The 27,854-nt window shown below is 43.9% G+C and overlaps 1 protein-coding gene across 26 annotated transcripts in view; it reads right to left on the reverse strand.

Annotated features, from left to right (window-relative positions):
* The window catches only part of SOX6 (SRY-box transcription factor 6), a 613,575-nt gene that overhangs the window by 155,441 nt on the left and 430,280 nt on the right, over positions 1-27,854 (reverse strand). For 17 of the 26 annotated variants that reach the window (XM_084855012.1, XM_084855004.1, XM_084855009.1 and 14 more), the window contains 2 exons: positions 25,242-25,365; positions 5,297-5,376 (listed from right to left, as the gene is read on the reverse strand). In XM_084855012.1, coding sequence (XP_084711138.1) covers positions 5,297-5,376; positions 25,242-25,365 — 204 coding nt within the window. The remainder of the gene's footprint in view (positions 1-5,296; positions 5,377-25,241; positions 25,366-27,854) is intronic. The other 9 variants (XM_084855020.1, XM_084855017.1, XM_084855018.1 and 6 more) reach the window with 1 other exon arrangement.

Here is a 27,854-nt window from a genome sequence, read left to right on the forward strand (position 1 = left end):
CCTCCGCTCTCTCCCGGAGTGTGCTCAAGTTCATATTCATTGCATCGCATCGGTGATGCTATCTAGCTATCTCATCCTCTGCCATCCCCTTCTCCTTTTGCCTTCAATCTTTCCCAGCATCAGGGTCTTTTCCAGTGACCTTTCTCTTCGCATTAGGTGGCCAAAATATTTGAGCTTCAGCTTCAGTATCTGTCCTTCCAATAAGCACTCAGGGTTGATTTCCTTTAGGATTGACTGATTTGACCTCCTTGCAGTCCAGGGCACTCGTAAGAGTCTTCTCCAGCACCACAGTTTGAAAGCATTGATTCTTCGGTGCTCAGCCTTCCTTATAGTCCACCTCTCACAGCCATACATTGTTACTGGGAAAACCATAGCTTTGATTATACGAACCTTTGTTGGCAAGGTGATGTCTCTGCTTCTTACTATGCTGTCTAGGTTTGCCATAGCTTTCCACCCAGGAAGCAAGTGTTTTTTAATTTCATGGCTACAGTCATCGTCTGCGGTGATTTTGGAGCCCAAGAAAATAAAATCTGTCACTGCTTCCATTTCTTCCCCTTCTATATGCCAGGAAGTGATGGGGCCAGATGCCATGATCTGAGTTTTTTTAATGTTGAGTTTCAAACCAGCTTTTGCACTCTCCTCTTTCACCCTCAACAAGAGGCTCTTTAGATCCTCTTCACTTTCTGCCATTAGGGTGGTATCATCTGCGTATCTGAGTTTGTTGATCATTCTCCCGGCAATCTTAATTCCAACCTGTGATTCATCCAGCCTGGCGTTTCTCATGATGTATTCTGCATATAAATTAAATAAGCAGGGCGACAATATACAGCCTTGTCGTACTCCTTTCCCAATTTTGAACCAATCGATTGTTCCATGTCCAGTTCTTACTGTTGCTTCTTGACCCTCGTACAGGTTTCTCAGGGGACAGGTAAGGTGGTCTGGTACTCCCATCTCTTTAAGAATTTGCCACAGTTTGTTGTGATCCACACAATCAAAGGCTTTAGCATAGTCAATGAAGCAGAAATAGACTTTTTCTGGAATTATCTTGCTTTTTCCATGATCCAGTGAATGTTGGTGATTTGATCTCTAGTTCCTCTGCCTCTTCGAAACCCCGCTTGTACTTCCGGTAGTTCTCAGTTCACATACTGCTGAAGCCTAGCTTGTAGGATTTTGAGCATCACCTTGCTAGCATGTGAAATGAGCGGAATTGTACAGTAGTTTGAACATTGGCATTGCCCTTCTTTGGAACTGGAATGTAAACTGACCTTTTCCAGGCTTGTGGCCATTGCTGAGTGTTCCAAATTTGTTGGCATGTTGAGTGCAGCACTTTAACAGCATCAACTTTTAGGATCTTAAATAGCTCACCTGGAATACTGTCATCTCTGCTAGCTTAGTAATGCTTCCTAAAGCCCACTTGACTTCACTCTCTAGCATGTCCGGCTCAAGTTCAGTGACTGCACTATCATGGCTATCAGGGACATTCAGATCTTTCCTGTAGAGTTCTTCTGTGTATTCTTGCCACCTCTTCTGAATCTCATCTGCTTCTGTTAGGTCCCTGCCTTCTTTGTCCTTTATCATGCCCGTCTTTGCACAAAACGTTCCCTTGAGATCTCCGATTTTCTTGAACAGATCTCTAGTCTTTCCCATTCTGTTGTTTTCTTCCATTTCTTTGCATTGTTCATTTAAGAAGGACTTCTTTTCTCTCCTTGCTATTCTCTGGAACTCTGCATTCAGTTAGGTATATCTTCCCCTTTCTCCCTTGCTTTTCGCTTCCCTTCTTTCCTCAGCTACTTGTAAAGCCTCATCAGACAGCCACTTGGCTTTCTTGCATTTCTTTTTCTTTGGGATCGATTTAGTTGCTGCCTCCTGAACAATGTGACGGACTTCCGTCCATAGTTCCTCAGGCACTCTGTCTATCAGGTCTAATCTCTGAAATCTATTCCTCACCTCCACTGTATATTCATAAGGGATATGATTTAGGTCATACCTGAATGGTTTAGTGGTTTTCCCTACGTTCTTCAATTTAAGCCAAAATTTTGCAACAAGAAGCTCATGATCTGAGCCACAGTCAGCTCCAGGTCTTGTTTTTACTGACTGTATAGAGCTCCTCCATCTTTGGCTGCAAAGGACATAATCAATCTGGTTTCGATATTGACCATCTGGTGATGTCCATGTGTAGAGTCGCCTCTTGTAGTGTTGGAAAAGAGAGTTTGCTATGGCCAGCGTGTTCTCTTGGCAAAACTCTATTAGCCTTTGTCCTGCTTCATTTTGTACACCAAAGCCATGCTTGCCTGTTATCCCAGTGATTTCATGACTTCCTCCTTTAGCATTCCAATCCCCTATGATGAAGAGGACATCTTTTTTTGGTGTTAGTTCTAGAAGGTGTTGTAGGTCTTCATAGAACCGACCAACCTCAGCTTCTTCGGCCTCAGTGGTTGGGGAATAGACTTGAATTACTGTGATGTTGAATGGTTTGCCTTGGATTAGTACTGAGACTATTCCATCATTTTTGAGATTGTGCCCCAATACTGCTTTTCCCACCCTTTTGTTGACTATGAGTGCTACTCCATTTCTTCTCAGGGATTCTTGCCCACAGTAGTAGATATAATGGTCACCTGAATTAAATTCGCCCATGCCTGTCCATTTTAGTTCGCTGATTCTCAAGATGTTGATGTTCAATCTTGCCATCTCATGTTTGACCACCTCCAGCTTACCTTGATTCATTGATCTGACATTCCAGGTTCCTAAACAATATTGTTCTTTACAGCATCGGACTTTCTTTTCACCACCAGACACATCTACAGCTAAGTCTCCTTTCGGCTTTGGCCAAGCCGTTTCACTCTTTCTGGTGCTACTGGGAAATACCCTCTGCTCTTCCCCAGTAGTATATTGGACACCTTCCGACTTGAGGGGCTCATCTTCTGGCGTCATATCTTTTAGCCTTGTGATACGTTCCATGGGGTTTTCTTGGCAAGAATACTGGAGTGGGTTGCCATTTCCTTCTCCAGTGGACCACATTTTGTCAGAACTCTCCACCATGACCTGTCCATCTTGGGTGGCCCTGCACGGCACAGCTTATGGCTTCACTGAGTTACGCAAGCCCCTTTGCCACAACAAGGCAGTAATCCAAGCCTCCGAGTTCGGAGGCTTATCGGTATCACCATAGGATTGCCCCTTGTTTTTACCAGTTAGAAAAATAGGAAGGGGGAAACCACAAATGTGGTAATAAATGACAGATCTTCCTAAGACTCCTCAGTGACATCTCCTCAACATGGGTGTTTTGTTTCCAATACTAAAATGGTTCTGCAGGGGCTAGCCCACAATATAGTCTACTGTCCATTTCTTGAGAGTTCCGACAGCCACAACTGAGAGTGATATCCCATGGAAATCATAAGCTGTCCCCTCTCTACAAATGATTCCAGTCAAGAACATAAAGAATTCTGGTCCTTAGCTATTGTAAGACTCATCTAAGGCCACAGAGGGAGCCATCTTTGTGGAGGAATTCTTCAGGAGGGCAAGGCTTTTACCCCTGAAACAGCAGGCATTAAAAAAAACTGAAGAGGGAAAGGTCCTCATCCTCTTACATAGAGCCTGAAACCTAAAACTAACAAGCAGAAGGCCCATATGACCTATTTTTTTCAGAGCCAGCATCAAGAGCTGGCATGATTGGGCACCTGCCAAGAACCCACACTCCAGCAGAAAGCCCCACTGACAAGAGCTTCCTGCTCTTCCTGTTCACTGTTGCAATCTACTTGTTCACCCACCTCTAGCTCTTTCCCAGACAGCAGGGGTGGGGTGAAGGAGGAGCAATAGAGGCCGCTGCCTGCATGCTCGTTGGGCAGATGGTAGCAATGAGGAGCAGCCGCGGACTGGTGAGAAGGTAAATTCACTGAGGGAAAGGGGCCCATTCAGGGTGCTTTTCCCAAGGGCTCTCCAAATCCTGGAGCCAGCACTGGATTTGTTGCTGCATTATATGATTTCTGACTGAAGGTGGTGGATCAAATAGTCAAAAACTGTTATGTGGGGAATCATTCAAACATTCAGTAAAATGGTTCAGCACAGCAACAAATACCTCAGGTGGACCTTCTGCTTGTCCATTTCAGTCCTTAGCCACCTTGGACAGTGACCAGGCAAGGAGGGGCATGTCAGATTATGCACTGCTGCAAAAGAGTTTCCTGCTAATCATCCTGTTTGGCTGGCCATCCACAGGTGTAACCCAATGCAGCGCTGCCTAAAGAAGAATAACTGACTAAAAATAGGATTTTAACATCTTCTGGCACAGCAGAGACTGACTGGTTCATTGTGGTACAGAGCACTCTTGTAGCTTGAAAAAGCTAATGCCTGAATAAGCCTATTTGCCTCTGGAACAGCACAGCAATTTTTACCGCTACAGACCTAACACTACTACTCTTCTGGTTGGTAACAGTTATAAGATGTATTAGCCACATAATTTAAATGACCAAGAGCTAAACCCCTAGCGTTATGACTAAACACACCCCCTTTATAAGCTTTTGACTGCTACTTCATTATTTGACACTATTGTGCCTTTTCTTGGGGAATATTAAAAAGCTATATAATAAATTGGAGTGTAAATCATTTTCACACAACATTTAGTTCCCCCTATGACAAAAATAAATAAATGACCTAGCAAGGGACCAAACTCAGACTCCTGATGGCTGCTGGCATCCAACCAACTTAACGCATGGAAAGACTGAGATTCCATAAATACAGAAGCTGCAAGTGTGCCGTTTATGAAATAGTCATCATCAAGCCCAAAAGAAAGGACAAAATACATTTATTCAGACACCCACTATGAACAGCAAAAGCTAAACAGGCCACACTTGGAAGAAGCTTAAGAAAAATAAAATGTTCTGAACATGTCTTCCAGTAAATAGCTACATGCTTCCCCTGCCCTCTCCACCCACACCCACAGGGCACGATCCAGCCCAAATTAAACACTTTGGAAACCCCTTCCATTTCAAAGGAAGAAAGTTGAATACATGCTGAATTTTCCCACCAAAATCAGCAGGATTAAAAGTGCTCAACACAGGCTGGATTGTGCCCAAAATTATTAACTTAATTGATATAAAATACAAAGTTGGCTGCATTACCCAGCATCAAGGCTGACAGCATGCTGTTCTGTTTGCAGCATGGTAAGTACATAAGGTGTTAATCCTTCTGGGGCTGTGCTTAAAAAATTACTTAACATTCAAGCCGTTACTTAGCATACAGCTGGTTAGCAGTTTTCCACTAAAGCATTGGCTTCAAGCCCACATATTTTTGTTCTGGCACATACCTGGAGCTGTAAAGGGCTGAGTCCAGAAGCAGCAGCAGCTGCCATTGTTGACGGAATGAACTGCACAGGATAGTTATCACCTGTCGAGAAGAACAATGCATACAGGTTTAGACAATAAGCAGAGAATAGCAGCAGACAAGTACGAACAGGGCCTGAGCTCCACAACACTGCTCTAAGCCTAAACATCTGCAAAAACAAAAGGGTTTTTGCTGGGCATAGACTTGCAACTCTACCTTGGAACTTCTGCTCAGCAGATAGCTAGTAGGCAAACTGGCAAAACATAAAATGCAATGCTTAGACCCAAGCATGCTCACTCTCATTACAGATCACAAAGGACAGCAGCCTCGAAAAATAATTGCGTGTGTAGAAATATTCCAGGTGATACACGTGACACACAAGGCAGTTTGCAAAGGCCCAGTCTTGTCAGGTGCTGAGCATCTACTGCATTTGGAACGTCTTCTGCTGCACTTCTTTGGGCTCACAGAAGAGTTAGTGCATGACACCTGATTTCAATAAATTGCTCCAAGATGCTTTTGGATGGAAATGAACTGTAGTACATTCTTTCAAGCAAGATCGCTCAAACCTTTTGAACTCAGCCATCCCACCCCCAGTGCTGTGCACAAGGCTACATGAATTGGGAGACTAATTCCATACTGGCATTAGAGCAGAAACAGAAGAGGATAGAGAAGAGCAGAAATAGAGCTAGAGCAGAAATAGAAGAGAAATAGAAGAGGGTCTCTCTGATGCACAGGGACACAAGAACAAAACAGGAGTCTTTCTAAGCATCTTCGTTCCTTGGAATGATAGGATAGTGTGGAGGATGCAGTCACACACTGCAGATCAGGAATGGGCCTTGGCCAGGTGACACTCAGCCCACCCAGGATTCAGGGTGTGGGGAAGGGAGCACCATCTCCTTCAGGTGATGGGTGAGGCTCTGCCTCAGGCACCTCAGTGGCAGGCTGCTCTCCTGAAGCCCACATCATGCAAAAGCAGCCAGAAAAGGAGGACGAGCAGCAACACCAGCGGGAGACGCTGTCACTGGCTGGAAGCCAAGGCCACTCAGGGCAGCCGCCACTATGAAGTCCAACTGCACTGAGAGCGACTGGCAGGGATTGGTGATCGAGTATCTAGTGTGTAAAAGGAAGCTAGGAAGTATGAAGGAAGCACTGCTAACCCTTTCCCAGGAGTTGGGTACTTGTCAGGAGGAAACGGACCAGTACGAGATTATGGCTAATCAACTACAGGAAATACACCAATCACTGAAAAAGAAATACTAGGATCTGATTGTATGTAGCTGACCTGAAAACTTTGTTAATATTTGGTAATATAAAATGCTTTCCTTGCTGTAATGCAGGGAGCAGAGTTAAACCTTTCCTTGTAATCCTTTCAGTTCTGCATTCATGATACCGTTCCTGTTCATTTTTATTAAATAGTAATTAGGCACTCAGTATTATTTAAAGCACAAATAGGAACAGCTTCTACCTTTGAACAAGCTTACAACCGATATATCTTAATTCAGTGAAAGGTTTATTGTGGTATTTTTATGTTAGATATTTTTTCATATTGTCTTTTGATATTACCGTATTCATTCTGAATGATGTTGTTAGCTGCTTTGGGCTTCCTTTTGGAGGGAAAAGCAGGATACAAAGAAAATAGGACCCTACTTCTCTGTAGACCTGTGGCCTTCCAAACATTGTTGGACTACAACTCCCATCATCCTTGACCATTGGTCATGCGTGGGGAGGATGGGAGTTGGAATCCAACATCATCTGAAAGGCCACAGATTCTCCACCCTTGCCCTACACCTTTGCAGCCCCGCCCCAGGTGTCCCATGTCCTCCCAAGGGGGAATGTCCCCCACAGTTTAGGAAACGCTACTTTATCAAGCCTCATTTATCCTTAATTCACTTAGCTATGTTTCATGTATACTTAAGGGCAAAATGGGTTATAAATAAACCATACCACTTTCTAAAATTTAGAGTACAGAACCAAAAAATGTGTCCAACCATTAGGTGAATCCTAGTTCATTTCCCAATCTAAGGAGATCAAGACCTGCTTAACTGCTTGCTGGAATCGGAGTAACCATCTCATAAGAAACCAAGTAACAAGCACAACATTGCATTAATATTGTGAAGTCCCACACATTAAGGATGGGATGAATGTCTGAAGCAGGGATGTTCAAATAACTGTGAGCACAACTGCTCACGCTCTCCACCTTGATTCTTCGACCTCTGGCTCCCCTACCAGTCTCCCTCCCCCTTCCCCAAGTCAAAAAAACCCTTACCTTGGGGAACGGGGAGGGGGTGGAAGTGGAGGGTACTCCCATAAATGTGGACAGTGTCATCTTTCACCCACGGTCTAGGCTTCAACTCCCAGGATCCTCAGTGGGAAAAGATGTTCTGCATGTCAATGACAGTGCTTGCTGCCTATGTGGCCTCTACCTTCACCTAGGGAAGGAGAGGTGGGCAATCAGGGCTAACTGAGTGCTCCAGTCAAACACTCAAATCACCCCAAAGCACTTTGGAGGCAAACAGAAGGGCAATCGCTTTTCCCTACCACACACATTACTTAAACAGTAGAGCTGCATGTCAGTGCAACCCTTTGAAAATATATTCTGTTTACCTAAGCAGCTTATCTGATTGGAGAGATCTCTCCCCACCCACCCCATTGCTCCTTATGTTCCTTTTGTTGTTTGTTGTCACCTCAACTGTTGAAATTTAGATTGTGAGATCCTTGAGGCAGGGGCCTGTCTTTGTCGCTACCTTGCTCTGCAAAGTACCATGTGTATTGGTGGAATATATAATTAAATCCGTAAGGCTGGAATTCATTGATCAGCATTTTACCTTGATGCATTGATCAACACTAGAAATACGCTCACAGAATCCCTAAAATATTTAGAATTCAGTCCTGAATGTTTCTGTAATTCAGGGATGCTTTGCACAGTAGCTGCTAAAATAAGAAGACTCTAAGGTAAGAGGTTGTTGCCTGTGTAAATACAATTACCTATAAGTGACATCTTTTCACATCATTGCCATCCGTAACCACCTCCCCAAGTCACTTCAGCATGAAGCAGGACTGGGGTGGCAGGGGAGGTTAAAAATCGAACTTGCAATGAAAAAAATACAGTGATTGATAAATTACACAATATGCATGCTTTAACAGAGTATCACTTTGGCTTCTAATTTAAAGTCAGTGTTATGTACTGTCTCTAGGCTATGTTTTAATAAGCTGCTCCTCTGAACATTTTTTTACATTTATAATAATCAAGTTTCTTTGGATCAACTTCTTCACATTGCAAGAGGAATGTAGTAATGTAGGTGTGGTGTAGAAAGATCCAGAATAATGCAGTCAGGGGATGGCAAGGTTTCCCCTACACACATATACCTCGCCCAATCCGTACATATATACCAGCCTCCAGAATCCTCATAAACACCCTCCTTCGGCTTACCACCCAAAGCGCTACAGTACTCAGACAAGCTCCATGTAAATGTTAAGCTGCTTTCACTGTTTAAACAAATTGTGGGGTTCTAATCCACAAGGTCTCTCTGCATCATATCCATAATACCTCATCAGACCATTGAGCACAGTATGTGCTTGTACACAGTCCACTAACAATTGGCTCCAGATTGCATACAGAGCGCTGCTACAATGCCTTTGCTAACCTACATTGTGCTGGTGTCCTATGGAGTAACATTCATAAAATCAGGTCTTATTTCCCCACTTTCTATGAAGCTGATTTCAGTCTGCAGTAGGTGGTGGTGGTTGTTTTAAATAACTAAATTGTTTTCTTACAGTATCAAACCCTTGTCTCTTTATGGTCAGATAATTCTGCTTATGTTCTTTGAAGGCTAAACAAAATTATCTCTATATATAGAGAATCCTCATCAAAAGGTAAATAATGTTTCTTTGGTAAATGGACAATTTAAAAAAAAGAAGTCACAAAGATATTGAATTAATGATGCCTTAAATAGGATAAAAATAAGCATTGAAGTATAAGCATGGATTGCATTGCCAAACATTTCCAAGGCACTCTTTCTTTAAATATTATGAATTATTCATCCCCGTTCCATACAGCAAACCCTGCACCATCTCACGCCTGCACCATCTCACCCTTTTTGTAAGTTCAGTATCAGTTGCTTTATTTGTACTAAAACATTTTCCATGTCAAACATTTTAAAAAAATCAAACTCTAAAAGAATTCCCCGTGGCACTCCTTTTTCACAGCTGTCATGCTTCCGTGGTTTGAAATAGCTTGGAATATGAATATATATATATATATATATATATATGCCTTAAAGTTAATTTATTAGTGTCTGTACCACACCCTGTAGTGTTCTCTGGCTCACCTGCTGGCTATAGTTTCCCCTTTTGCTGATGACAAGCTTATTTTCATTCCCCCGTATTTGTTTTTCCCACCCCCAAATCATAAAGTTGTCCCTTCTAGGATTAAATCTGAGCATTTTAAAATGAACAGTATATGGTTAATATAATCCTGCTGCATTATATAATAGCATTATCCAGAGAACAAAGCATGACACTTCATACCAATGGAATGTTTTGCTGTCAGTAGTAAAATTAAAGCAGGGGCATGTTTCTTGTGGGGAGAGAGGCTGGGCCTAAAAGCCGGGGGTGGGTGGGTGGGAGCAGGGGGAGATGGTGAAAGTTTAACATTTTTAATTACAGAAGATGCATATTTCCCCTTCTAATTTTCTGAGCACAAAAATGGATCAAGGAGCTTCTCAGTAGCTCTCTTGGCAATCTCTCACTCAACATGTTGTAGCAATTTTTTTCAAATTTGTTTCTGGATTTGGAATGCTTGCGTGAGGACCTATTCTTTTTTATTTTATGAAGGTAGACAAAACAAGTCAGAACAGGTTTGGTGTAGGTATAGGTGTATACTAGTCTTGATTATTGGGAGAATGGCTCAAGGAAGAAAAAAACACACAATCTCTCATCATTCCTTGTTTTGCAAACTAGCCTCCTCAGGGTCCCCTTTTTTGTTGATTGTCCATTTACACTGGTGCTCCAATTACTTTTATATACAGTCAGGGCCAGAAATATTGGAACAAGGATAACTGTTTTGGCAGTTGGCCTCTGTACACCACCACATTGAAGTTGAAAGGAAACATACCTAGGGATGTACGAAAGGTACTTACCTTTCGGGGATAATGCTGATGGTGCAGGGGGAGGCGTTCCATCCCTCCCCCCGGAATCCTCTCCGGGGGGGGAGGCACTCCGTCCCTCCCCCCCCCCCGGAATCCTGGCCAGCCGGCTGTGCTCCGCAGCAATACTGCGGAGCCGCCGGCCGGCTCCACCAGCAGCCGGACATCCGGACGCTGGCTAGCAGGGACGCAAATGGCAGCAGCCGTAGCCGCCGCCGTTTGCGTCCAGGCAGTCAGCCGTGATAGGCTACGTAAATCTTTATGTAGCCTATCACGGCTGATTAAAAACAAAAACAAAAACGCGCATCCACAAATGGCGGCAGCCATGGCCGCCGCCATTTGCGTCCCTTGTTTTGGCACATCTTAGTCTACGTAAACATTTACGTAGACTAAGATGGCGAAAATAAGGGGAACGCAAATAGCATAGCGTCTATGCTATTTGCGTTCCCCTTATTTTCGCTGTCTCTACATAAATGTTTACATAGACTAAGACGTGCCAAAATAAGGAATGCAAATGGTGGCGGCCATGGCCGCCACCATTTGCATACGCGCGTTTTGTTTTTTTGTTTTTTAAGTCAGCCGTGATAGGCTACGTAAAGATGTACATAGCCTATCACGGTGTTTTTTTAAAATCTTTACATAGCCTATCACTTTTTTTGGTTTTTGGTTTTTTTAAACCTGGAAATGGCGGTGGCGGGAGCCGTTCAGAAGACCGGCCGCCACAGCCGCCGCCAATCCACTGCAGAAGCTGCCGCCGCCAGGAAAATCCGCCCCAGGTAAGTCCCATCCCGGGGGGGGGGTCGGGCCATTCCACCACCGATTTCAGTGGGCCGAATGCACTGGCATTCGGCCTCCCCGAGATCCGTGGCGGAACTTTCGTACATCCCTAAACATCCCCAGATGGGAGAGAAGTCAGGACTTTCAGCTGTAATTCAAGGGGTTTGACAAAAGTGGGGCAGTAACCATTTAGGAAGGACAGCCAGTGGCGTACACACACACCCATCGTTGGTGGCTCATAAGGAATGGAACAAACCAACATCATTTCAAACTTAAGGATCGCCTTCAATACCTGGATGAAAATCCTTTGCAGTCAATGACTGCCTGAAGTCTGGAACCCATGGACATGACCAAATTTCTTTTTCGAGGTTTCTTCCCTCGAGATGCTTTGCCAGGCCTTTACTGCAGCTGCCTTCAGTTGCTGCTTGTTTGTGGGTCCTTCTGCCTTCAGTCTTGTCTTCATTAAGTGAAAAGCATGCTCTATTGGGTTGAGATCAGGTGACTGACTTGCCCATTGAAGAACATCCAACTTCTTTGCCTGGAGAAACTCTTGGGTAGCTTTTGCTTTATGTTTTGGGTCATTATCCATCTGCAATATGAAGCAGCATCCTATCAGTTTGGCAGCATTCGGCTGCATCTGCCTATACACTTCAGAATTCGTCCTGCTGCTTTTATCAGCAGTCAGGTCATCAACGAACACCAGTGACCCGGTTCCATTGGCAGCCATACATGCCCATGCCATAACACTGCCTCCACCATGTTTGACAGATGGTACGGTACGCTTTGGATTATGAGCTGTTCCTTTCCTTCTCCATACGTTTCTCTTCCCATCATTCTGGTACAAGCTAATCTTCGTTTCATCCGTCCAAAGAATCTTATTCCAGGACTGGGCAGGCTTTGTTAGGTGTTCGCTGGCAAAGGCTAATCTGGCCTTTCTGTTCTTGAGCGTTACCAGTGGTTTGCACCTTGTTGTGAAGCCTCTGTATTTACATTCATAAAGCCGTCTCTTGACTGTAGATGTTGACAATGACATGCCTACCTCCGCAAGAGCATTCTTGACCTGGCTAGATGTTGTGAAAGGGTTCCTCTTCACCATGAGCAGAATTCTGCGCTCATCCACTTTAGTTGTCTTCCATGGTCTGCCAGGCCTTTTGCTGTTGCTGAGCTTGCCAGTTAATTCCTTCTTTTTCAGGATGTTCCAAACTGTTGTATTGGCCACTCCCACTGTTTTTGCTATCTCTCTGATGGGTTTATTTTGTTTCCTCAGCCTAATGAAGGCCTCCTTCACTCGTATGGACACCTCTTTGGGCCTCATGTTGGGAGTTCCAGTGAACAGCTACCAAATGCAAATGTCACACTCAGAACCACCTCCAGGCCTTTTATCTGCTTGATTGGTCATGGGGCATGCAGGAAAAAGGCCACACCTGGCCATGCAGCTGCTTGTCAGCCATTTGTTCCATTACTTATGAGCCACTGACGATGGGGGGGGGTGTCTGCCACTGGCTGTCCTTCCTGAATGGTTAGTGCCCCACTTTTGTCAAACCCCTTGAATTACAGCTGAAAGTCCTGACTTCGCTCCCATCTGGGTGTGTTTCCTTTCAACTTCAATGTGGTGGTGTACAGAGGCCAACTGCCCAAACAGTTATCCTTGTTCCAATATTTCTGGCCCTGACTGTACATTGGTGCTTATAAGTCCCAGAATGATTTACCAACTTCTATTTTACTTGTCAAACTGGCTAATGGTTTTAAAACAAATGTAGGCATCACACACGTGCAAGGCATCATTCTAAAACCAAAGCAACGCAACGCTTCCTATATTAAGGGCTGCTCTGTACATGGCAGATTTATTTATTTATTTATTTATTTATTTATTTATTTAGATTTATTAGCCGCCCATCTGGCCAGCTACCTAGCCACTCTAGGCAGCATACAATATAAATAACAATGCAAAATACAACAAATTTACATAATCAACTGGACAAAACATTACTCTAAAAAACTCTAACCCACCCCAAATGCGCACCTGAACAGCCAGGTTTTTCAAACCCAGCAGAAGTTCATCAAAGAGGGGGCATGGTGGAGGTCACTAGGGAGGGAATTCCACAGAGTGGCAGCCACCACAGAAAAGGCCCTCTCCCTAGTCCTCACCAGCCTAGCTGTCCTGGCTGATGGGACAGACAGAGGCCTTCCAAGGCTGATCTTGTCGAGCGGCATCCCTGGTGTTGCTGGAGACAGACTAGGCCGGAAACGTATAGGGTTTTAAAGGTTAATACCACCACCTTGAATTGGGCCCAGAAAACAACTGGTAACCAGTGCAACTTCGTCAGCACTGGAGTGATATGGTCTCGCCGATGGCTGCTTTTAATCAGGTGGACTGCTGCATTCTGCACCAGCTGCAACTTCCGAACCGTCTTCAAGGGTAGCCCCACATAAAGTGCATTACAGTAGTCTAGGCAAGAGGAGACCAGGGCATGAACTACTGATGGAAGCAGATGGTTAGGGAGGTAGGGGCACAGCCATCATATTTGGTACAGCACCACCTGGCTCACGGCCGACACCTGAGCCTCCATGGACAGCTGGGAGTCAAAAATGACCCCCAGGCTGCAGACCTGGTCCTTCGGGGGCAACTGCACCCCATTCAACACCAGGGCTATATTCCCTAACCTCCCCTTGTCTCCTACCAAAAGTACCTCAGTTTTGTGAGGGTTCAGCTTCAGCTTATTTCTTCCCATCCAGCCACAAGGGGCCGATCTACATTGTGCCCGCCATCACAATGAATTCAGTGTCCCGTCGGGTTAAACGGTCTCACATTAAAACGTGATTATTCACACTCACCCATTTTCCCCATTACAGTGCTTCATGGAATCCGCGAGCTCGGTTCACACTCGAGCGCTGTGCTGTTTTCCTGAGCGCGCTTGTCTGATCTCGGAAGCTAAGCAGGGTTGGCTCCAGGCAGTAGCGGGATGGGCGACCGCCTGGGAATCAGGCTTCCTGCACTGAGCAGGGGGTTGTTCTATCCCTTCAAATGAGACTAAGTTTTACCCCCTCCTATCCCCCGCTCAGGATGTGTTTCTTTAAATTAAGGCATTATCTTCACAGAATCGGGGCTTCTCCGCTATGTTTTTTTTTCTAATTCAGGCATGATCTTCGAAGATTCAAAGTTGTGAAGCTTCAAATCTTCGAAGATCATGCCTGAATTAGGAAAAAAAAACATCGTGGAGAACCCCCAATTCTGTGAGGATAACGCCTTAATTTAAAAAAAAAACATCTGGAGCGGGGGATAGGAGGGGGTAAAACTTAGTCTCATTTGAAGGGATAGAACAACCCCCTGCTCAGTGCAGGAAGCCTGATTCCCAGGCAGTCGCCTATCCAACTACTGACTGGGGCTGACCTGCTTAGCTTCTGAGATCAGACAAGCGCGCACACATCCAGCCCTTTGCTTGTTGCTGAGGAAACATTGAGTGCTGAGGAAGCATTGTGAACAGTAGCCAGAAGAAGACATGAGGCTGTCGAGAGCTGTGATTGGACAGGAGGGAAATACAACACCGCCATATATGGACAGGCGGGGGAGGGGACTATGACCGGATACGGTAGCAAAGGCGGAAAATCAGAGTACGTTAAGGGGAAATATCGGGATATTAAGTATTGAAAGTGAGAGCACGGAAGTGGGAAATTCCGGTTCCAATTTGAGGTGGGTACTGCGTAGTGTGAAAGGCGGGCGGTGAAACCTCATTGGAAGCGAAAAAAGGCGGTAAGTGTAGATCCAGCCTTGGACAGGGTTTCTACAGCCAACCTTAGCAAGGATTTAAATGAGAGATACAGTTGCATGTCAACTGCATATTGGTGACACTGCACCCCACACCTCCTGATGGCCCCCAGTGGCCTCACATAGATGTTAAATAACATCGGGGAGAGAATAGAGCCCTGTGGTACCCCACAAGTGAGCAGCCAAAGGTCTAAAGTCTCCTCCCCCAGAGCTACCCTCTGGTACCTGCCAGAGAAAAAGGAATGGAACCACCATAATACGGTGTCCCCTATGACCAACACCTCCAGGTGGTCCTGGAGGATACCGTGGTTGACAGTATCAAAAGCTGCTGAGAGATAGGGATGGCGGAGAATTTCTCCCCGAAACTTTGGGGGGCCGAGCGCCAACGTGGTCGGCCCCCCAAACAAGTTTCGGGGAGAAATCCTCCGCACCCCCCCCCGCCCCCCGCACCCCCCCCGGGACGGGACTTACCTTCCCTGAATGTCTCTCCCGGCGGTGGGTCCGGCTGGCGGTTCGTCGGGTGTTCGAGCGGGGCGGGAGCGGCAGCTGGTCTTTCGACCGGCTGCTGCCCCCGCCATTGCAATAAAAGAAAAAAAAAAAAACGCCCCCTGATAGGCTACGTGACAATTCACGTAGCCTATCACGGCTAGATTTGCAAAGTCAGCCGTGATAAGCTACGTGAATCGTCACGTAGCCTATCACAGGTGACTTAAAAAAAAAAAAAGTGTGTACGGATAATGGCGGCCCCCATAGGGAGCCGCCATTCCCGTTCCTTATTTGGTCGCTGTAGTCTACGTAAATGTTTACGTAGACTACGGCGAAAATAAGGGCAACGCTATTTGCGTTGCCCTTATTTTCGCCGTAGTCTATGTAAACATTTACGTAGACTACAGCAACTAAATAAGGAACGCGATTGGCGGCTCCCTATGGGGGCCGCCATTCGCGTACGCGCTTTTTTTTTTTTTTAAAGTCACCCGTGATAGGCTACGTGACGATTCACGTAGCCTATCACGGCTGACTTTGCAAATCTAGCCGTGATAGGCTACGTGAATCGTCACGTAGCCTATCAGGAGGCGTTTTTTTTTTTTTACTTTCGCGTTCGCGGCCAGGCCAGGTGAGGCGCCTCCTCCCCGGCCTGAATTTCGGCCGGGCGAGGCGGGAAGCCTCCCCACCGGCCTGAATTTCGGCCGGGCGAGGCGGGAAGCCTCCCCCCCCCGGCCTGAACTTCGCGGGGGGAGCACCGAAGTGCTCCCCCCCACCGCGAACAAGCTGCGAGAAAAGGTAAGTGACTTTCGTCCACCCCTACTGAGAGATCAAGGAGAACAAGGAAGGAGCATTCACCCCTATCCAAAGCCCTCCTGTAGTCATACTCATATAATCCACCAAGGCTGTTTCTGTCCCATGCCCAGGCCTGAAGCAGCCTGTAGGGATAGACGGAACACTTACCTTCCATTCCGTTCTGTTTCTGCGGTTGGGGGGGAGGCGCTCCGTCCCTCCCCACGGAATCCTCGACGGGGGGGAGGTGATCCAGTCCTCCCCCCTGGAATCCTGCCTGGCCGGCTCCGCTCTGCGGCCAAGCCACGGAGCCGCTGGCCGGCTCTGGCCGCCTGCGGCCAGACATCCAGCCGCTGGGCAGCCCTGCAGGGACGCAAAAGGTGGCTGTCATAGACGCCGCCATTTGCGTCCCTGCATTAGCCGTGATAGGCTACGTAAGTATTTACGTAGCCTATCACGGCTATGAAGAGAAGAGGAACTGAATGGCGGCTGCAGGATGGCCGCCATTCGCAAAGCAGTGCAGACAGGAGCAGGTAAGTGCTCCGTTTCGCACGCCTTTTGTGGGTTGGGGGCGGCGGGGACTTCGTCCCGCACGCCTTGCGGGTTGGGACTTTGTCCCACGCGCCTTTCATGGGTTGGGGGGGCAGGAGCCAATTTTTTTCCGAAATTAAGCATGCATACACATGCGCGCGCGCACACACACCCCATTATAAAAATAACACCAAAAAATGCTTCAATGCACTATTCAGCACTAAAGTATAACATATAGAATATAACATAAGGATATTATCTGAAAGATTGCAAATACTAATATATTTGCCCTGCTTTTCTTGTTTTTACATGCAACATAGAACAGTTCAGTTGTACAAAAGGAGGAAACTACGAGACTGGAGAGGAGCCTAAATTGTGGAATCAACCTTTTATTTATTTATCTATTTTATTTATGGATTTTCAAAGTTGGCAGATATGAATTAGCAACAGCAACTTCACATTGAGTATTTATAGGTTATCACATTCTTCTAACAAGTCTGTAAGATAGGTCAACATTATCAGCCACACAGATGGGCTGGCTAGGGATGTCAGAGAATTCCGCCACGGATCTCGGTGAGGCCGAATGCCAGTGCATTCGGCCCCCCAAAATCCGTGGTGGAACAAAGCTCCCCCGCCCCGTGAAAGGCGCGCGAGACGGGACACTTACCCGGTGCCATTTACGCTGCGTTGTGAATGGAGGCCGCATCTGCGGCCGCCAATCGCTCCTTCCATATAGCCGTGATAGGCTACGTAAATACTTACGTAGCCTATCATGGCTAACACAGGGACGCCATTTGCGTCCCTGCGGAAGCCGTGATAGGCTGCGTAAGTATTTACGTAGCCTATCACGGCAAAAAAAAAGGGAACACAAAAGGCAGCGGCTACGGTGGCTGCCATTTGCGTTCCCTTTTTTTTTTGCCGTGATAGCCTACGTAAATATTTACGTAGGCTATTACGGCAAAAAAAAAACCACAAATGGTGTGGTGGCCGCCATTTGCATTCCCTTTTTTTTTTTTTTGCCGTAATAGGTTACGTAAATATTTACGTAACCTATCACAGCAAAAAAAAACGGGGGAACACAAATTGCGCCACCATAGCCGCCACCATTTGCATTCGCTGTGTTTGGGGGGGGGGGGTTGCCGTGATAGGCTATGTAAATATTTACATAGCCTATAATGGCAAAATACAGGGATGCAAATGGCGGCGGCTATGGCTGCTGCCATTTGTATCCCTGCAGGCTGCCCAGCGGCCGGATGTCTAGCTGCGGGCGGCCCCAGGCGGCGGCTCCGCAGAATCTCTGCGGAGCAGAGCCAGCCGGAGAGAATTTCAGGGGGAGGGACAGAGCGCCTCCCCCCCACCATAAATGCCACCCTTCAAAAAGGTAAGTGACTTTCGTACATCCCTAGGGTGGCTGATGCCAAGAGATAGTGGCTTCACATTTAAATTACTGCAGCATGCTTGATGCAGGGCTGCTCTTGAAGAGTGTTCAGAAACTGCAGCTGGTGCAAAATGTTACAGCCAGATTGCTTTCTGGTGTGCATTTTACAGACCATATTACCCCAGTCTCATACCAATTACATTAGCTTCTGACATGTTTTCAGGCTCAGGTCAAATTGCTGGTGCTTACCTATAAGTCCTAATGTCCTGTTATAAGCTGTATGAGGCTCAGCAGTAATTAAACTAAGGGGTAATCCAAAAGCAAGTCAATAAACAGGCAATGGTCAAAGGCAGTTTTACCAGGCAAATGAGAGGGTTTCCAAGAGAGAGAGATCTGAAGAGCAGCCAAAGTCAATCAAAACAGAGATAATAAATCAGATACAACACACAGTCCCAGAGTCAAGCAGGAGTCAAAGGTCAGTAGCACAAAGGTTCAATCACAGAGAAAAGTTACAAGTGCAAGGCACTGGAGCTGGTAGAAGACACTGTTTCCAGCAAAAGCTAGACTGATACTACAAGCTTATATTGCCAGAACTTCATCAGCCCCACCCAGGGCTCAGGTGCAGTTCATTACAGGCCTAGCTCCCAAGGAGTCCCTTCCTCTTGAGGAGTCTTACTTTTTATTTGTACACTTCTCCTTAAAAGAGCCATACTGGCCTGCCTCTTGAGGTGATGATGCTCTTGGGGGCTGGGTGGTCACCCAGCCTCTGCCTCAGAGGCAGACCTCCCCTCCTCCTTCCTCCTGTGGGGACAGAACCATGGTCATCTCCTGTGAGGGCCCAGGCTCCCCCAGGTTTCCTGCTATGGGTGGCCCTTTGTGTTGGCTGTCTCTCGAAGCTAGGATTCCTATAGGGAGGGCATGACACCCAAAAAGTTTGGGGCCAGGATATCTGAATGACCACCTCCTCTTGTATGAACCTGCCTATAGATTATGATCTTAATCTGAGGCCCTGCTGTATGTCCCACCACCAAAAGAAGTTAGGTTGGTGGGAACAGAGGACAGGGCTTTTTCTGTGACAGCACCACGACTGTGGAACTCCCTCACAAAGGAGATTAGGCTGGACCCATCTCTATTTAGTTTTAGGGAGGCAGTAAAAGAAGTTTTTGTTTCATGCAGCTTCTACAAGTTTTTAATAAGTGAAGGTTTGCTTCCACTCTCTTTATGTTAAAATTCTTGTGCTCTCTTTGTGATCTGTTCATTGTAAAATTTGGATTTAATCAAGCTGGCTTTAGATTTGTTGGATCCAAAGCAGCTTTTCCCTGCAGGAGAGGCCTGATCCAGACCCATCAGATATATCAACCTGAAGCCGATGTTGTGAAAAAAACACAACCCTCCCCCCCCCACACACACACACACTTTCTGTCCTGGCCAGCATAAGCAGGCACGGCTTGGAACATTGTGGAGGATCCAACGCTATGCTCCGCCCCAGACACACTTGGATTGCTTTGCCCACTGAGATTTGAATTGGATTTCCTGGCTCACAGCTCATCTTCTTAGCCACTACACTTAGTCCACTTGTATGGCCTAGCATTTGCCAAAAAGATCACACTTGTCACAATACACCTTTTCCCATGCTAGTCAATGTAACCAACAGCAATTACTCCATTCAAATAAGGGTTGGCTGTGTAACAGCTCTCCTTTATGTATCTCATTTAAATAAGGTCTAGCCTCCATACCAGCATGTCCTGGGAGAATTGTCAAGTGTTTGTAGGTCAGCAGAAACAACAGGAATCTGAGTTACATTGACCTTAAAGTTTTGATTAATCCAGTATATGCTATAAATACCAAAAGGAACATCTATACAAATTTATTAGGCCATCTATGCAGCCCAGATTTCTCAGTAGTAATTGCTATACTGCAAAATTATATTAGACAATGTTGAGAAGGATATGAACTACATCTTTAAAAATGTGTTATCACTTATTTGATTGATACTGAACAATATTATAGTATAACCATGTTAGCTTTCTGTTTACAGATTCAAGAGTTAAGTGTAGTACATATAGACTAAGTAGTTGTTCAGATATTTTAATAAATTAGCATCTGATGAAGTGGTTGTAACCAACTAAAGCCTGTGTTAATTTATTAAAATATCTGAACAACTAAAACAGTTAGAGCATTCTACACCAGGCTAAAATCCCACAACTTTACCAGGGCTTTCTGCTTCCATTTCTTTGCAGGATTATGATGGGCTCTTTTAGGCAGTGAGCACATGATGTGGAATTCAAAGCTTCCTTTCAGCAATGCTCTCTATATGTTCAATGAAACAGCACCATCTAGTGGTTGAATTATAGTGCTATGCCAGCTTTACACACTGCCAATATTGCAATTAAGATTTATTACATCTTATCTCCAAGCTTTTTGAAAGCAGGATAACTGGGGAAAAGTGCAGGAGATGGCCTGGAGGCTGACGATGGCATCAACCTGCAAACTTCCATGAGTGGCCATTTCATGCAGTGCATCATTCGTGTACAGAAGCCTTTATTCTATATATATATGATTGATATTTGCTAGCTTGGGGCTCTACAATCTCTGAAAGCTCTGATACATGCTGGGAAGGGCCCAGGTTCAGTCCCTGGTATCTCCCATTAAAAAGGTGGAGGTAGCAGGTTCAGGTTGTGGAAGATCCTTAACTGAGACCCTAGAGAGCCAGTGCCACTCAAAGTACACAGTACTAGGCTAGATGGGCAAAGCATTGGATCTAGTATAAAGCAGCTTCCTATGCACCCTATGGCTGTTTAGATCTCAATTAACTTGTACTATATAGAAAGGGAGGGCTATGCATTTATATATCTAGCATAAAATATATTACTGATTGTTAAAGGTTTATTTTAAGTTTTATTATTATATAACACTATATTTATTTTTAATCATCATTATTACTATTACTATTATTATTAATATAGGCGACTGGGAATGAACTGTAGGCCTGTTTCTTTGATATAAGATTGATGATATGATATAGAAATGTAAGGTTGTTTATTAAACTGTAAGATTGTTAATGTTATGGATATAGTTTTTAAAAGAGAATGGCATTGGAGGCCAGGGGGTATTGGAGTTTAAACTTAATCCTTTAAAGGGGAGGGGGAGGGAAAGGGAAAGAAATCTCTTTTCTTTTTCTTTACTTCTTTTCCTCTCTTCTTTTCCTTTTTTTCTTTTTGTTATTGTTGTGTCCTCATAAGAATATTGTATTGCTGGGAAATTGTAGTATTGATCAGGTTGTTGGTATTCTTGGTATTGTTTTTTTTCATTTATAAAGATAAAATAAATAAAAAAATATTTTTAAAAAAGGGAGGGCTAGGTGGGAACATGGGAGGAGCATGCAGAAACTTCCCATTCCTCTTAATGCCCTTGCATGGTGCCTGATGTGCTGAATGTGGAGGGGAAAAACAGGGCTTTATTGAGACCTATTAGGATCAATCCACATGTCGGCATCATGCCACACTAGGAAGGACAGTCCACACACCTTTCAAAGAAAGAACGTTTTTTGAGAATTAAGGAAATTACCCTGAAATGGTAGCACAATGCTGTGGGCATGGTGTGTAGTAGGAAAAGCAGGTATCACAATGTTTTTCCTTTGATTATAGTTAGCTGGTACAACCTGCAGGTGTAACATTTTCTCTGAAAATGCCACCAAGGGGGCTTGAGATGTTAGAAATACTGAACATGTATTGTTTTATTATTATTATTATTATTATTATTTAATTAATTAATTTGTATCCCACCTTTCCACTGAAAATGGCACTCAAGGCAGCTAACAATAATAAAACACAGAATTAGGACAAAATCTTAATTAAAACGTAACTTAAACGCAGATCCATAAAAATACAATTAAGAACACAACAATAAAAGAAATAGCAGCCAATCAATAGCATCCTATAACTGGCTAACAGTCTAAATGCAGCATTCTGGACCAGCTGAAGTTTCGAAACATTTTTCAAAGGCAGCTCCACATACAGCATGTTACCCAAACGTAAATAAAGCATCTGTGACCATGGCTAGATAATATAACGCTAGGAACAAGCACAGTTGGAGCATTAGTCTCAACTGTGCAAAAGCACTCCTGGCCACTCCCGAAATCCAGATATTCAGGTTCAGGGTTGAATCCAGGAGAACACCCAAACTGTGAACCTGAGCCTTCAGGGGAAAGTGTAATGCCATCCAGGACAGGATGAATTCCTTATTCCTTTATCTGCCTTTTGCCTAAAAGGTAAAGGTGTCCCCAACCAGTCGTGTCCGACTCTAGGGTGCGGTGCTCATCCCTGTTTCTAAGCCGAAGAACCAGCGCTGTCCGAAGACACTTCCGTGGTCATGTGGCTGGCATGACTGAACACTGAGGTGCACGGAACACTGTTACTTTTCCCGCCGAGGCGGTACCTGTTTATCTACTTGCAATTTCTTGCCTTCGAACTGCTACGTTGGCAGAAGCTGGGACTGAAGATGGGCGCTCACTCCGTCATGCAGCACTCAGGTCTCGAATTGCTGACCTGCCAACCTTCCAGTCTACAGTTCAGCATCTTAACCACTAAGCCACCGCGGCCCACCTCTTGCCTAACCAGGAGCAATTCTGTCTTGTCTAGATTAAGCTTCAGTTTGCCCTCACCCAGTCCATTAACCAACATCAGGCTTAGACCTAGAACAGTTTCCTTGGATTTAGATGGAAAGGAGAGGTTGGGTGTCATCAGCATACTGGTGGCACGGAACCCAAAACTTCAGACCACCTCTCCCAGCAGTTTCATGTACATGTTAAATAGCATGGGGAACAAGATGGAAGTGGAACCCTGAGGGACACTACAGGTCAATGGCCAAAGCATCTAACAGAAATCCCTCAACACCACCTTCTGAGGTGGGCCCTCCAAGGCACACACAAGAAGTCTAACTGAACAGTATGGAACAACTCTCTTGGAACTTCTGAGAACAATGTTCTTTTCATTCTGTGTAAAACATTTGGGGAATTTGTCATCAGGCTTTGATTCAAATTTGTTGGGACTGCCAGGATTCAGATCAAATTGCTGCAAGAGACATCTACCTAGCTAATATAAAGATGCCCAACCTTATGCAAACTTGCAAACTATATCTACATCATCCCTTATACTATGTTCAGATATTCCATATGGAATGCCAGATTTTGTTTCCCAGTATAAGCAGTATTCACTGTTGCTGTTTACTCTAAAGAGTCACACACCAGTGATAGCAGCACTTCAAGGTGTAAAAAATGTCCCTAGAAGCAGGGACTATGTCAGTTTTTTAATCTTCTTACATATTTTAGAGTTATATTTGATAATGCCAATTCTAAAATTGCTTCTAACATTTTTAGTCCATAAAAGGACAATCTAGGGACGGGGGAGAAATTTTACACTTTTGAACCAATATGGCATATTAAATACACAAACTGAAAGACAGTTATCCTTTGAAATTCCCACTTCTCTGAATTTTGCAGTGGAGCTCTCCAAACAAAAATGCACGCAAAATGTGTATATTAGAGCAAAGTGCACATAAAATGCATATAATTGTGAAAATAATATAACATACTGTTTGCAAAAAAAGTGTGTATATTAGGCGAATTTGTGTACAAAAATGCACATACATTTTCATCCAAACTTTAAAAAAAATCCTCAAAGTTTCGGATGAGGCAAACCTAAGACTAGAAAAATAAGAAACCAAAATTGACAGGCTGACCCATCCCTAAGACAATCTTTCTTATCCTTATAAGAATATTCCCATTTCACAGACTGACTGGGAGAGGTAAAGGCAAAGCATATCTCTCGTACCACAAAGTGGCCAGTGGCTGAGTGCAGGACTAGATTCCAAACATTCAGGTCCAAAACTGACCCTCAGCATCTTTCATACCTAAAAATCTATTTTCCATAAATATATATTTATCTAAGTAACAAGACAGAGCACAGCAGAACAAATGGAAACAATTTCTGCAGTGTTGTTTGGCACCATATCTTACTAAACCTACTTGAAAAGAGCTTATATTTAACTTGGATTACTTTTAATATGCAGTTTACATTCTAAAACATACGGTTTTGTTTCAGAACTGATCCCACCTCTTTCTGAAAGCCATTGCAAAATTCCCATTAACAGCAGCAGTTGATTCAAACTGTTACTTTGTAAATTTTACATTTAACATCCAAAGAAAATGCTGTAGCCAATTTTTTTGTTTAATATTAATTAGAGGGGGGAGAGATTAATGAGCAAAATAAAGATGCTGCTTCTGGGCTGAGGTCTGGGTTTACAAGGAATACACACACAAAAATAAGGTTGACTGTTATTTACTTAAATATCTTCTTACCCTGAATTCCATTGCTAACGTGGCTTTAAACATTTAAAGCCCTGTTTACAAGGAGACTCTGAAAGTAGCTTCAAACCATTATATCCCTAATTGAATTCCCCAGGAGCCCAGTAAACTCAAAGGAATAAAGAAAGAAATCATAACATTTGCTAAATCATCTCCAAATATCTCGCACTGCGAAGTTGCATGACCTGTTACAAGCCTGAATTGATGATTGCAGCTGAACTGCTGAAACCTCTGTTATTTAGATGGAAATGATTCAAAATGCTGCCCATTTGAAATACACAAATTAAATCATACCTGCCTTCACTTTTTATCTCTAATTATAAAGAAGGCTTGCACAAAAGACTAGTATGTGTACATGCTGATGAGAAAGGGCCTAAAAAAAGAGATATATGTAACCTTCCTATAAAGAACCAGACTACTCTCACATGCAAATTGGCAGGGAAGTGGGTCAATAAATTCAAAAGAAATGATTCTGTGGTACACAGAAATAAATAAATATGGTCCTGCAAAACCAATTCCCTGGGTATCTCTAGACGAAATTATCTAGACTTGCAAAAAAAAAAAAAAAATCCGCATATCCCCCTCTTCCCATCTTACCCCTTTGTGTAGCACCATCTATTCCAGACAGATCACAAGGGAAGTAACGGTCATTATCTTAACCCATTAAATAGCTTCACATCCCTGTCAACTTACCTGGCTTGTAAGTTATTCCTGGGGGGAAAAGGAATCCCTGCTGGGCTGCAGCAGCCGCTGCCAGTGTCCGCTGGTCGTGTGGAAAAATTGGGATCATGAGCGGAGGCATGTGACCCTGAACCTGCTAAACAGAAGGAAGTCTCTGATCAGAAATAGCACAAATTTGTCTTGACAGATACCTCTCCAGCACAGATAGTTTGCTTGAGTTCCAGAGTCCCATCGAACCTTCTCCTTACAATAATCCCTGCCAATCTCACATTATCACATCAAAGCCCATGCTAACATTGCTGTCCTTCAGTGTCAAAGGTGCAACGGTCTCATTCACCTGCACTTTTTCTTATTTTGCATTGCTTTGTTTAATTCCTCTGCTGGCGCTGAACTAAAGCAAGAAGATACTCTTGAAAGGGCAACTTTATTTACTCTTTCTCATTCATTCATTCATTCATTCATTCATTTTTGCCCTGTACTTAGAATACACAGTTTCATTTGTCTCTCAAATTATACTATGTCCATGTGCATTTTGAGCATCTGTAAATACTTCAATGTTTTTAAAATATTAACATAGCTTGTTAAGTATTTCCTTAAATGAAACCAAAGTTCTTAAGATTTAAGACTACAGCATCTTGGCTCCCAATTAAACTAATATACCTTGCATACATACCTCACTGTAACATATAAATTGCTTGTCTATCTAAGCCACTTTATAGCTTTAAGCACTATCGTGTAGCCTGGCAATTATGGAGTGGTATTCAGAAAGCATTTCAGAATAAATCCCACTATATCAGATTTCATTTGACCTTCATAATTGTACTGAAAATAAAAAAATAAAAAATAAAAATGGAAGTTTAAAAAAATGCAAAAGCAGAAAACTCTTTATACCGTTACTGGACTTTTCACTTGGAAAATAACACTAGAGAGATGGGACGAATGCACTCCACTTAAAATTCATCACAGTTTTATTTCCTTGGATCTTTGATTCATGGTTAACATGTCATAAGAAGACTGGATTGGACAGCATATTTTGGGGGGAGGGGGGCATATTCAGAAATAACGCAAGGAATTTGCTGATGATTACCAGAAATGTTAACACAAAAAGTTATCTCTGAATCATAGCTAGGAAGTATAAAAACAAATTGCTTTATAACCAGAAAATAATTTCAGCTCCTGTTGAAATGCACATTTCTCCTGTTGCAAATGAGTGACATAAAATTCTATTAAAAACTCAAAATGAACTTCAAGCATTTTGATTTTGTTCTAATTCCTAAAAAAAACCAAACTTTTTTTACTAGTAAAAATCCATATGTTGACCTATGACACTGTTTAAATAGTGCCAAATTTTCTTGTCATATCCATGTTCCTCTCCCAACCTCTGATGCAGACCAGAAAGGCTACTGTGTATGTACTTCTAAGAGAGTTAATTTACCAACAACTCTTCTCTGGGGGAAAAGTCCTAAGATGTAGGTTAATAAAGGTCAAGCAAAATATAAACACTTTACAGTATTTTTTGGAATCCATTTCTCAGGAAAATCAACTTATAATAAAAAGGTCTTTGTGCAATTACTGCCATGGCACTGGGGCGTGAAAGAAACTAGCTTTGAGCAGCCATTTCTTTTATTTTAGCTGAGGTAAGCCTCGCTCTCTACGTTAGCAATACATTTAATGTGGTTAAATTGAAGTTGATCCCCCTGTGCCCAGTATTAACATTTTATAACACTACTGAGTTTGTTGCATGATGATCATTCTTACCGACTCCCTGAATAAACAAGCAAGAACAATGTCACTGTCTATAGTAGAGAAAAATATAGCATCTTGCAGAAATTGAATAAAATGTGTTTTACAATCACTTTGAGTGCTTTCACAGTAGATGTTGAATCAAACTGATCCAGAGTCACTAACAACTCCCGGAACCCCAAGTACTAAAGAGTCAGGTTGAAGTGATATACTACAATATCCTTATGCCCGGGTGGGGTGGGTGGGAGGACACAGGAAAGAAACAAAAGACATAAACGTTTTGTTGAAAAGGAAGAATAAGTATATAAACAAACATGGTGGACATTTCTGGAAGTGAGTGAAGATTTTTCGCCTGTTACAGAAGTAAATGTTACAGCAGGGATAGGGTTCCTACCCCAAAACACGTGTCTAGTTTTCCCCGATTCCCCATATCATCAAAAACTCACTGTGTGATGGTGGGACTGTCATGCTGCGCATGTCTCCATTCCTGCTCCAGATTACTGGCTTCTGCTGTGTATCGGAGTATACAGTGGTTTATTTATGCTAAAATGCCAGAGAGAGGCTATCAATGTGTGAGAATCTTGATATTTTCAAAAAATACTCGGGTTCTCTCTAAACTGTGATACCATCATGGGAACATAGGAAGCTGCCTTATACCGAGGCAGACTATCAGTCTATCTACCCCAGTACTGTCGACACTGGCTGGCAGCAATGGCTCTCCAGGGTTTTAGGAAGGAATTTTTCCAGTCCTACCTGAAGATGCCGGGGATTCAACCAGGGACCTTCTCCATGCAAAGCAGGTGCTCTACCACTGAGCAATGGCACCTCCCATGTCTGAGACAGCAAGATTCTAGCTCCCCTCCCCTACCAGTGTGGTACATC

Source organism: Heloderma suspectum, chromosome 1, assembly GCF_057233095.1.
Source record: "Heloderma suspectum isolate Gila_16-S chromosome 1, 16-S_ref, whole genome shotgun sequence".
Lineage (NCBI taxonomy): Eukaryota > Metazoa > Chordata > Lepidosauria > Squamata > Helodermatidae > Heloderma > Heloderma suspectum.